Source organism: Chaetodon auriga, chromosome 3 (genome assembly GCF_051107435.1).
Source record: "Chaetodon auriga isolate fChaAug3 chromosome 3, fChaAug3.hap1, whole genome shotgun sequence".
NCBI classification, from domain to species: Eukaryota; Metazoa; Chordata; class Actinopteri; order Chaetodontiformes; family Chaetodontidae; genus Chaetodon; species Chaetodon auriga.
The window spans coordinates 22,564,103-22,576,836 of NC_135076.1; the positions used below are offsets into that span (position 1 = coordinate 22,564,103).

Genomic DNA, 12,734 nt, shown 5'->3' on the forward strand with positions numbered 1-12,734 from the left:
TAGAGGTGAATGGAAGTAGAAAGTACTGTAGAGCTCTCTTGAGGCAATTAGCTTACATATTGAAGACTCACAGCAGCACAAAAGTACTGTCTCCAGTGGATATTTTCACTAATTACCTACTCAAACTTGGATGTAGCTTTGCATTTGTCAAAAAGTAGGAAATGCCATCAGAAGTGTTTGGAAACTGTTTTGAAAGCGCAGTTTTACACGCTCACTTTCAGATGGAAGAAGTCGAACTCGGGCTTCTGTTGTCCAAAAGCTGCAAAACTGCAAAATCACATTACTGCCAAAATACATTCATTAACCAGAAGAAAGGGGGACTGTGCAAGAAAAGGGCTTCTTGAGTGGCGAAACACGAAGTCGAGATATGAGATGCAGCAAAAAGCACATCAGAAAGCGCTAAAAATAGATTCCAAATGAGGTTTTATAATGAGAAGTACGTGCGGCGTTATTTAACCATGTACTCAACATGACAAAGAAAATGTGAGCGTTTTATAGTCTCACTTCAACTAAATTCAGTTTAACAATAGAAACACTTGCCAGCATTAACTGTTACACATATTATCATGTCCATGTGTAGCTTGTTATTTCAGCTGACAGGTGGCCAATAGAGATAAATATGCATTTGTTTTACTCCCAGGCAGTTATGCATGACAAATGACAGCGAAGCTTCATCCTTTTAATGCCAATCTTTTGATCAGAAGAGATTTAACATATGAATATTTCACATTGAATTATTGTGCCTTTTTATGCACCTGTGATTTACTGAGGGGGCGTCCACTTCCATAGATTGTATTTGACCTTTTGGGCTAAAAAAAGGCAGAGTGATGTGTGGTCTTCTCTGAATAAGTGCTAGATTGGGATGTGTGAATGACTGCTACAGTGAGGAGACGAGAAAAAAAAAAAGACGTGTAGATAGAGTTTTAAAAGAGATGACAGAGGAAGGGTGATGTGTTTGAGTAGAGGACAAAAAGAGACAGAGCGAGAGCACCGGACTGGAGACGGAGACGAAAAAGACTGACAGCCGTCCTCCTCAAGTTGACATCTGCAGTCCATCACAGATCCAGCTGTGTGAAGACTGAAACACCAGTAAGAGCAGAGGAGGAGATGCTGCTTTGAAAGGCCGTCCTGTCTGAAACTTGAAATGTGCTGTCGGAGAAAGCATCAGCGTTTCTCAGGCTGACATTCTCAGCTGAACGTGACACTATCGCCACGGCTGATTTTTTTCTCGGCTTCTCCTTCCGCAAGCGGGAGGACACACAATCACACACTCACTGTGATCAACAATCCTAAAAAAAAAAAGCTCGTCCAGCGTCTAAACATGTAAATGGATTCACAGACGGAACAGCGACAGCCTTCAAGCTCTGGCTTTTCTTGCCGTTTCCTCCGTCCCTCTCGTGCTGATTATCCAGGCCTCCAAACTGCACTGGAGGAAGAATCTTAAATGCTAAGCCCTATGCCAGCTTTCAGTATCTCTTGTGATATGGAGTGAACCTTCAGCTCTATAGGGAGGACGGTTGCACTTAAGAGAGCCGTGGTTGCAAACCCTTAGAGTACTGACTGTGCACCTTTCCAGTCTGTCAGGCCTCTGGGATTTGAAGGTGACATGTTTGTTGAGCGTGGGAGACAAAGGGAAGGGAAGAGGAGGAAGACGCTCTCGCTCTAAGCGTGTGCTTGCAAATACATTTCCAGGAATCTTGTTTCTGCTCAGCTCAAGCCCAGAACAGCAGAACTAAAAGCACAAAGATAAAAGTCTGACATTTTCAAGCCAAAAATAAAACGGACAGAAGGAAAACGAGACTGACAGACAGGCATCGCGTGTGCCTGTGTGGAGCTTTGGGTTTGGCCCAAGCTTTCTCCGCTCTGTCTCCATTCCCATTAGAAGAGCGTTCTGGTCTGTGGCAGCCCAGAGGATTTGAATGGCTCAGGCTCAGGGTAATGGGAACATGGGGATACAGATTGGTAGGATGCTTTTTTCACTGCCAGTCCCATCATCATCATCATCAGCAGCAGCAGCAGCAGCAGCAGCAGCAGTACTGTGTTTATATTACCTTGTTCTACTTCTTTTGTATCACTTCTGTGTTTTGTGTGCTCTCATATTGACTAATTAGAGTCCCCCAGAGGTCACATAGTAGAAAATGAATATTAATGCTCAGATCCATGCACACAAATAGACCTTTTCACAGCAGATATTCTGACTTGTCATAGCAGGAAAAACACGTCCACAGCACAACAAAGTCCCCGTGTTGAAGGAGGAGTTCAGTGAGGCTCCAGCCAGCAGACTGTTAGCTTAGCTTAGCACAAAGACTGTAAACCGGGGGAAACAGCTAGCCTGAGCCTGACCAAAGGAGCCGAATTAACAAGTTAAATCTTCCTTGTTTAAGTGTAAACATAACAATATATGTTTCAATTTTCTAGTGTTTTTATATCAAAATTCCTCTTTTTTGTCTTTTGTAAAGGTGTTCACTCTTCACTGTGACATTATCAAACTTAAAAACATCCTTAACGGTCCAGTTCTTTTTATGTTACGGTTACTAACATGAGCTGTATTCCAATCAGTGCACAAACAAAAAAGGGAATCAGAACATCGGTTTGCTAACTGTCTCCCTGGGAGTTATGAGCACGGTTCAAAATGAGGCCACATCAGACTTGTCTGAAGCATCTGGCTGAGTCTTAGAAAGCATCAAAGCACAGGTACCATTACAGAAGTGTTTTTTAAATGTCTTTGCTTGGTTTTCTGTCCATTCTCAGGAGGCCGGACACAGTGAAACAGAAGAACGCCTTCCCGCCAAACTTCATCCACTCTTTGGACTCCACACACATGATGCTGACGGCGCTCCACTGCTACAGGTATCATTTAACAAACTGTAATTAGAGCATGAACATCCTGAACAGAACAACATTCCTCGTATGTCCTGTTGCCTGTTAGGAGTCGTGTGTCTGGAGTGTGTCTGTAATGTGCTTCTGACGTTGATTCCTCATGCGTGTGTGCTCCCATTTTGAATGCAAGCATCACCTCAGATAAGGATTGGAGCATATGCGTCGTAACATAAGCTCATTTCACAGAATTGGCCTCATGACAGGTGTGATAATTCACACTGGAACTCACGCAGGCTTTGAATGAAGGTCCGCCATGGCTTCTCAAAGTCTGCCAGATTTTAATGACTGTCTCATTCTTTTATTTTCTTCCCCTGATTTCAATCCCCGCTCTCTTCACCCCTTTCATCTCCTCTCAGTGCCGGCCTGACATTCGTCTCAGTTCACGACTGTTTCTGGACCCACGCCCTCACTGTGGACACCATGAACAAGGTATCAAATCACAGCACAGCCTTTTTTAACTCCCACCTGTTCAGATTCTTTCACCGTCCTTATTGTCCTTTCAGAACTTGTCTGATTATGCATCATCAGGGTTTAGAATTCTGCTGTTTTTAGATTAATTAAAAGCTTATGGTGATTTCATTCCTCTGGTCCTTGCTTGCCTTTACACACAGACTTATTTGTTCGTTTTTGCTGAATGGAACAGAGAAATGATTGTGTGTTTCTGAAAGCACCGCGAGCTGAGCTTGTTTTACTACTTTTACAGTGGATGCTGGTGATAAAAATACATTTACAGCATCAGCAGGGCTTCTGTTCAAGTGGAAGCATCAGCTTTGTGCAGCCAGTAACCAAATATTTTCACTGTTTCATGCATTAACAGGCTGCTGGCTGCAGGTAGCATCATTAGACAGAGCCTGTTGTGCTGGATAAATGACTGTCTGCCCCTGCCTGCTGAAACTAGCTTGTCAACAGGCTCAGGCTGTGAGACAGCATAGAATAAAATGGACCAAATTACCATAAAGTCCCAGTTTTCTCTAGATGTGGCTTCAGAGCGCAGTCGCAGTTTTATGTCTTCACCCAATCTCACAGGAGTTACAACCAATGAAGCAGTTCTCCATCAGTGCATTTATTCTCTTGATGTGCGAGTGTACGCCTTCCTCATTACATAGGTGATTGAACGCAGCGGCAGAGGAGGGGTATTAAATATCTTAGTCAACACCTGAGCAAACGAAGAAGGTCCTTATTTTTTATGGCGGCTGAATCTTCCTGCCAGGCTCCGAATGACGTCATTGTTTGTGCACACATGGGGGCAGAAAGCAAACCGGGATGACTGAGAGCTTACAACCAGATCAGTCTGAGGAGCTCTTTTTGTTCTTTAAACTGCACCAACAACTGAGACATGACAAAGGTTCAAAATTTCAATAAGGAAACCAGCCTGTTAGCTCAGTTAAGATGAACTAAATTGGGATGAAAACAGCAGGAAGTGCTTTCATGCTAACAATCAGTTTCTTTATTTAATGTTATGTTTGTGACCCTTGCTCACCCCTGCTTCCTGTTGATGGGCTGAGACCGATGAGCTCATTTCTTACCGCCTGTAGAGCTAATGTTAGCCACACGACCACATGTTCTTTAACAAATTTACATCTGAAAAGTAGTTATGCTGGTTTTCCTGCAAGTTTCTGTATTTCTAAATGCACAAAATGTTTATATACAGTACAATCGTCACATGAGCACACATCCTGGGAAACCCATCTATAACCTGCACAGGTGATGCTGTCGTTCTACATTCTACCTTTTTTGTGTTGGAGCATGCAGTTCTCTCTACTCACATTTGACAAAAACATTGTTCACAGTACAAATGAAGCAGGACTGGAGAGGAGATACAGCCGAGGCAGAGTTGTTTAAGCACTGGAAAATGATCCGTTTGCCTGACGTGGTGATAGACTGATGTTTGTTCTCCCTCTTCCTTCTCTGCCCTCTTCAGTCCTTTCCTTTGCATCTTTTATCTTGCCAAGGGGCAGGGAAGTGTGGGGAGCTTGTCAGTCAAGTGTTTGGACCGCATTAACTCAAAGTATACGTCTCTCTGCCTCTTTCTCCTCCTGTCAGGTCTGTCGGGAGCAGTTTGTCGCCCTGCACAACCAGCCGATCCTTCAAGACCTGTCCAAGTTCCTGCTACTCAAATACTGCACCAGACTCCCGTGAGTTTACACACCTGCATGCAGGAACACTTTTGATTATTCACACCGTAAAAGGTATGAAACATGGACATATGCCAGACTTCACCAAACTCATGGCGAATACGCAAATGGGCGTGGGTGGAGCTGAGGCAGGTAGAATTAAACTGGTTGCTTAAACCCAGAAGTTAGCTGTCACTCAAAGCAGCCATGCCCATAATTATGCATTATGCATCAAATATAATTTAAATTAGTGAGTTTTATCAAACTTCCCCCCTGTATGGTTGGGGAAATTAGCAATAGAGACCAGGTACCAGGCTGGAAACATACTTATTTCTCCTGTAAAGTTGAGCATTTTAATATGAGGGTCTGTGTGGGGATTGACTCACTTTTGGAGCCAGCCTCAGGTGGCCATTCGCGGAACTGTAGTTTTTGTCATATTGGCTTCAATTTTCAGCCTGCGAGGTTGTCCTTTAAGTCCTTTGAGCTATCTTTTTTCACATAATAGTTACAAATTTTCACATTTATTAACTGGCGTCTGCGATCTGAGCCTCTTGTTCTGCATGAATTGTTCTTCCACAACAAGCATCGCTGCCATCTGTGTTTGTGTAAGGCTGTGTGTTATCTTTATGGACTTTTACGGTTTAGACAAAAACCATCAAACATGCAAGTCCCACATGTACATACATAATAAAAGAGGCCAAACAGAAGGCGCGCACACAGAAGAGGTTATGAGATTGTAAAAGTTATCTCAGCGTGCCAGAGTTTTTCCTCCACTTGTCTGTGACATTAGATATAAAATGATTTTTTCTCTCTCTCTCTCTCTCTCTCTCTCTCTCTCTCTCTCTCTCTCTCTCTCTCTCTCTCTGTCTTACTGGCCTCAGGCTGGGTTATGCTCATCATCTGACTGTGTTTTTCTCTCTCTGGGATAATTGGACACCTTCTCCACAGCCTTTACTCCACAGCAGCCCTCGTCCTCTTTGTCTCTCTGCCTCCCTTTCACACAGACACATGAATGCTCCCGAAGCCTCACAAACACATTATTCATTCTTGTGGGCACCGGAGAGAAAGGCGTGTGGGAATAGAAAGACTTTTTGGTTTCCTTCACTTGTCACAATGGAGAGACTTTTAACCAGGCCAGAATTTATTAAATGTAATGAGAATTTAAACCACTGCCTTTGTTAAACCAAATGTCACTTGACCATTACAATGTATTTATTTCATTGTGTCCACCACTTTAGTCCAAACTGAAATATCTCAAACACCAACTGATGGATTTCTGTGAAATTTCATACAGACGTTCATGGTTCCCAGAGGATAAATCCCTCTGACTGTGTTGTCCCCTGACTTTTCCTCTGCTGCCACCATGAGGTTAACATCTCTATCGCTATTAAATGGATTACCATAAAATTTGATTCAGACTTTCATGTCCCCTTTAGAATGAACGGTAATAATTTTGGTGATCCCTTAACTCAACTTAACTCCTCAAGCTAAAAATTAAATTCATCCTGTACTTTGGTTTGTCATCAGTCTGAGCTGTACGAGGTATTTAGTGCTAATTAGCATATGTTAGCATGCTAATACATTAAAGTATCAAAGTGGCCACAGCAAACACACCTGCATCATCAGCATATTAGCACTGTCATTTTGAGTGTGTTAGCATGCTAATATTAGCATTTAGCTCAGCGCACTGTGCTCAAACACAGCCTCAAAGAGCTGCTAGCTGCTGCTTTGCACTGTCATCAGACTACGTCTTTTGTTTGTCATTGATTTGATGGAGAGACCCTTACTTTGAGTTTTTATGTATTATTTATTTTTCTACAGCGGGGCATTCTTTTTAAAAATGACGACCAAATAAAAGATGCATGTTCTTTTATGTGCTTTTCAACGTTGACAATAGTCGAAGTCTGTTCTCATCCCACAGGCAGAACAGTGAAAGATTAACTCAGACTTTTTTGAGTGTACCAGTCACATCTCAGGCACATCAGGTGTGTTGTGACACCTCTAGCACATCACATTAGAAGAAATAATGACGGGCTCGTTCAAATGCAGTCGCTGGACTGGCTGTTTGTCTAATAAATGAATGTGAGTCCAGGTTTGTGTAACCTGCAGAGGCTGAAAAGGTGGGACCATCAGGCAGCAGAGCCGGTGAATACAGTTGATTGCAGGCTTAAACTTCTCAGTCACCTCAGAAAATCCAGTTCCCTTTGACATATTTCATACTTCTATCATTAGACACACAAAGCGTTACTTAAGTCTTAACTTGCCTTTACTCTCCTCTTTTGTGGCAGCACCGAGGCCAAGAACAAGAAGTACCAGGAGTACAGGAGGCTGATGCTGCTGCTGGACAAAGTGCCCCAGACAGGTCAGTCTTCATGCAGCTGCCAGGCTCTCAAACACCTGGCCTCACCAAGGCTCGGTTATTGTGGGAGGGAGCCAACACACAGGAGCTGGTTTTAGATTATTTTTTTCTTTCTAATTGGATTGAAGAGGACTTTTATATCCTGAAGCTCTGTTTGGGGTTAACACAGTCCTGTACTTTCTATCCTCTTCTCTAATTGCTAATTGTTGTTGCCTGTTGTTTGTGTAGTCATCCCATTGTCTGTAGTCGGCTGTCCAGCGGTCTGTGTTGCACAGAGGACGCTGATTCAAACAGGAAAAAGCCACTGAGTTCAGCTAAAATTCAATTTACACTACCGCTAGCAGGTCCCGATTCCTTGGTTTGACGCCACTGCGAGCGTTTGTCTGTTGTTGTCCAGAGTGGAGGCATCACCTCTCTGTCGGTCAGGTGGACGGAGGCTTTGCTGTTATGTAACCCCTCACTCCACCTCCATCTGTACACGTACTGTGTGCTTGGCACTGACAGCTGGGTTGTATAAATTGATTACTGTTAATTGTGTCCCTCCTCTGCATAATCAGCTTACGTGGCTGAGTTCAGTCAGGTGTGCTCCAGAGAGGGTGTGTGTGTGTGTGTGTGTGTGTGTGTGTGTGTGTGTGTGTGTGTGTGTGTGTGTGTTCCTGAATGTCCACTGTGTTCAATGTTCAACATGAGACTCAATGGATCTGGACTAAAATCCATTATAATCTTCACTATGAAGGATCCTGAATTATTATTAAGGTGAACCTGGTTTTGTTGTGGGTAATCCAGCAGGATGTCAGACAAATCAGGTGCATCTATGACCACAGAGAAGAGGGGGAAAGGAAGGCCGGAGAGCATTCTGGGTAATTTGGAGCTATTACTGTGCAAAGACACTAATGCTTCAGCAGAAGAGTCTGAGTTATCCAGTGTGCTCGTGTGTTTCCTCTTTTAAAATCTGACATTTTTTACTTTGGTGTCATTTCACACCACTGAAGCTGTGAGTTTATAAGACCCAAAGTGTTGTAAGTGGTTGTCAGGACATGTCTTTTCAGTTCTGTGTGCCGTCACTTTGCCATACGACGCTGTACATTATGCCACTATGGTAACAGTCTGTCTGTCTGGTACCATGATGACATAATGTTCTTACACAACACACACTAACTTAAGAAAAAATGCATGATAGACATAAACTACAAAGATAAACTGGATGGAGTAGACTGAGGTTTGGAGCTCCTTGCTGTGAGGATTAACATTTTAATGAGCTGAGACTGTTTCAAGAGTTTATATCAGTTCAACCTTCATGTTAATGTTTTGAGAAGTACATAAACCTTTACATAGTTTGTATTTTATCTTAAGTGTTCATGTCAACATCACTTTGTAGCCAGATTAAGTTTTAGCATTCTCAAGCTTTTTTATGGCTTTTCCTCAATAATTCAGCTGCAGCTGTCAGGAGGCGAAGAGCACACGAGGTGAAGGCAGAGTGCAGGGCAGCGTCTCATCCACAGCTAATATTAGTAATTCAAGTGGTGTTTGAAAGTTCATAGAAAATGTGCAGGTGCCCAGTAAAACTGAAAAGCTCTACCTAATTTAGAGATTAAAGTTCCTGAGTTTGACCCACTTTAAAAAAAAAAAAAAAACTTCTTTTCTCCCTCTCATGAGGATCATAACTCAGGAACAAACTACATCCTATCCACATCCTAAAATTATCAGCATCTTCTTTAATTGATCATTGATCGCATTAAGGATAGATTAATCTCCATACAAACATTTATTAGTTATCAGGATAAATAAACCTCTTGATATCTTATTTTCAAGGGTTACCACACAGTACAATACATGTACATACAATACAAAGCACATATTCTTTATCAGTGACAACCATCCCTCTCAGGATGAATTAAAATGACTTTGGTGATCCTGTCACTGCTCTGTCGCTAGCTTCTGTCCAGTGCTTTGGTTTATAAACAAATGCCTGTGAAACTACTGACATTAGCCTCATCTGTGCTTTGTGTTTTGTGCTAATTAGCATAAGTTGGCATGCTAACACGCTGAACTAAGATGGTGAACACGGTAAACATTACACCAGCCAAACATCTGCATGTTAGCATGATAATTCTCAGCGTGTTAGCATGCTGATGTTAGCATTTAGCTTAAAGCACCACCTAAGTTCACGCTCACAGAGCCAGTAGTGTAATCTTAACAGTTATACCATTTGATTATTCCATTGATTGATTATTGAAAATGTGACATCACAGATACTCAAAGTCTAGCTTGATAGTGTCAGTATTAAAGCTAAAGCAGGGAAATTATTTTTTCATCTGTTTTTAATGCTGTACTGGCTGGTTTGTGTCAAATTCAAAGCGTACCTATCTTATCATCATATGTGGTCATTTCAAGTTTTGTTTCTACTGTTATTAAAGTTGCAGTGCATGTATTTCCGTCTATCCACGGACTTGAACCTGCTCTGACACATCGCCTCTTGCCTCTCCAGGTGATTTTGATCTCCGGCAGGTGAAAGAATCCACTTACTTCTTCAGCTGAGAGGCTCATGAGGGCGATCCAGCGGAGGGAGATGAGTGGAATTGACACAGTGCAGCGGGGAAGCTGCAGGCCCCTGGGTCTCACCTGAGCCCCTCAGACATCAGGACATTGATCCAGCCGTGCCCGCTTGCCTCCCGGTCCACAGTCTGGCTGGAGCTGCTGGAGTTACTGGAGGTGTTCACACACAGTAAACCCGCCTGATTAACTGACTAGTGGGCTGATGGAAGGAGGGGAGGTGGGGGGATACTCATCCAGGCGAAAGATGAGGAAATCAGCACCAGATGGGAATGTTAAGACTTCAATCAGAGCAAAGTATCTCTTGTAATGGATATATTCAGGTGTGTGTGTGTGTGTGTGTGTGTGTGTGTGTGTGTGTGAGAGTGCGTATACACGAGCCTTACCAGCTGAATCACATGTGAGCCGTGTCTGCTCATCACTCAGCAACACCCTCGACAAGACTGAGCAAAAACTTTTCACCTGCAGACTCTAATTGCCAGCGAGTGGCGGTGTGTGAGCGTCGTCATGCTGCGAATACCTCCACAGAGCGCCGACCCGCCGCTGCGCCCATCTCACCTAATCGTGGATCCCGTCACTGACTGGGTGGCAGGATGCTCTCTGACACGATGTTCAAACATTTAAACGTTTTTCTGAGGAAGAGGAGAATTTTGAGAGGAAACGAAAGGTGTATTTTCTTGAAACGGGAGATACTGGACTGTCAGAGAAAGAGAAACGTGGAGGGATGAGCGAAGCGGCTCTTTGACAGCACTGCGTCCTCATGATTCTCACCTTCTTGGAGTGACTAAGCACTTGACAATTGCCCTAAAATAAATGTGTTCCTGAAAATGTCTCCTTATTCATTCAGTGGTTCAAAGAAATTGCTGGTATTCTTAGTGTGCTTAAATGGGATGAATGAGACAGCCTCTTATTTAGTTATATCTGCATATTTCATATTTCTATTGCGCATCACGAGATGAAGGCCTCCTTTTAGATGCACCACAAAGGGTTTGCAGGCTTTGCTAATCAACTCAGATCTTATTTTTCTGGGCCAGTGCCACATCTAGAAGTAAAAATAGCAGAAGTGCTATCTGATCATTGCTTGGAAACATTACAGCAGCTTCAGACAAAAGGTGCTGTTGATGTTCAAAGGCAAATGTAGGCTCAGACAAACAAAGCTGGCTGAGTGACAATGTAATGAAATGGAAATAATCTTCGAGGGGGCATGAATAGTGTGCTGATTAGACTGTAGGTTTCAGATGATCTGCACAGCAGCGTGCGCCTGGAGATGCTCGTCATGTTTTCTGATGTGCATGAGATGTGACCTGTGACTTGATCGGTTGTTTTATTGTTTTGGTAAGAATGAGCGATCGCCTAATGACTTAATTTTACAGCGAAATCTTCTTTGAACTGTGTTTTTCATTCTCACTGTGTGCTCTGTGAGGACCTGCCATTAATATAGCCAAATAACATGTATATTCACACACAGGGTATGTGAATATGTTGAAGGGTTTGTGTTTCTGAAATGAAGATATCGCCTGATTTTTGCTTTCGTATTTACTGACATTTTGAATGAAAGCAGAGTGATGGCGGGATGTGTGCAGAACTATTTCTTGGCGGACAAAGTACCTTCCTGGAATCTCTGCTGGTCCCCTGACAACCCCTTGATTTTTTTTTTTTTCCTGGGATGACGAAGGCAGGTCACATTCATCCAATCACAGCGAACCTTCTTGAGGTCAACCCATTAGAGTAAGGGGGCGGACTTTAAAGAGTTCGCTATGATTGGAGGATGCCGTCGCCATCATAGAAAAAAAAAAAAAAAAAAAAAAAAAATCATTGTGAACTACCGTAGGTGTCGACCGTTGCTAACGCTAGTCAGTCACAATAGCACCCAGAGCTTCTCTCTATTTTTTCCTTTTGTTTACTTCCCACTAGAAATTTGTTCCATGAAAAGTTACTGAAGGTGGAAGATAAACCTCTGAGAGCTAAGCTAAGTTGCTAATGATCAGTTAGCTTTAGCTCAGTCGCTAAACTTCACACAGTCTCTGAGAGCTAACAAGTTGCTAATGGTCAGTTAGCTTTAGCTCAATCGCTAAACTTCACATAGTTTATTTAAGAGATGTACCAGCGGTTTCATCAACTCCTGTGATTAATCTCTCATTAGCGCCTGCAAACCATTGCTCTTTGATGGGACACTTTTTACTCTGATTTGATTTTGCAGCAAAAGTTTGCAGTTTGAAACCTTATTGTTTGCAGGCCTTTGGCACTTTGATGATCTGCTCAACTGTTTGGTCGGGAACATTTTGATTCACTATGTCTTATTAAAAAAGTGCTGATGCAGCCTGATTGAACCATCTCTACTGCTCGGTTTAATTACGCTATGCAAAATATTTAAATACACACACAATAGATGTCGCTGTATATTGACATGGTATGTTTTTCAGTTTTTGGCTCCTTACAGCAAGTCAATAACAAACAAGTCCCTCCAGACCTGAGGACTCAAGGTGTCGTTTTCAAAGGTAAGGATATTTTTATGATACATTATAACTCCAAATAGCTTAATTACTGAACAGAATTATGTAACTTGGTAAAACCAAAAAGCCTAATAAGGCTGATATCAATCTCTTAAAACATGCTCTACCAAATGGTTTGAATTTTTATGGTAAAAGTAGCAAAGTTAGCATATGTAATTAAAATTGTTTGCTAAACAAATTTCTCATCATTCATTGTTTCAATATAATACATTATTCCATTTTATATATTTTCTAAGTATCAGTTGTCATTTAGTGTCAAGGTTGCAATGCTAAGACAAGAAATTTACATACTGAAAGTAAAACATTTGTGGGGGG

At 42.3% G+C, this 12,734-nt stretch overlaps 1 protein-coding gene across 1 annotated transcript in view; it reads left to right on the forward strand.

The window, feature by feature from the left end:
* Nucleotides 1–10,738, forward strand: part of polrmt (polymerase (RNA) mitochondrial (DNA directed)) — a 44,271-nt gene extending 33,533 nt beyond the window's left edge. Inside the window, exons 17-21 of the mRNA XM_076727142.1 lie at nt 2,752–2,850; nt 3,237–3,309; nt 4,924–5,015; nt 7,283–7,356; nt 9,842–10,738. Coding sequence (XP_076583257.1) covers nt 2,752–2,850; nt 3,237–3,309; nt 4,924–5,015; nt 7,283–7,356; nt 9,842–9,891 — 388 coding nt within the window. The 3' untranslated portion in view covers nt 9,892–10,738. The remainder of the gene's footprint in view (nt 1–2,751; nt 2,851–3,236; nt 3,310–4,923; nt 5,016–7,282; nt 7,357–9,841) is intronic.
* Nucleotides 10,739–12,734: the final 1,996 nt, after the last annotated feature.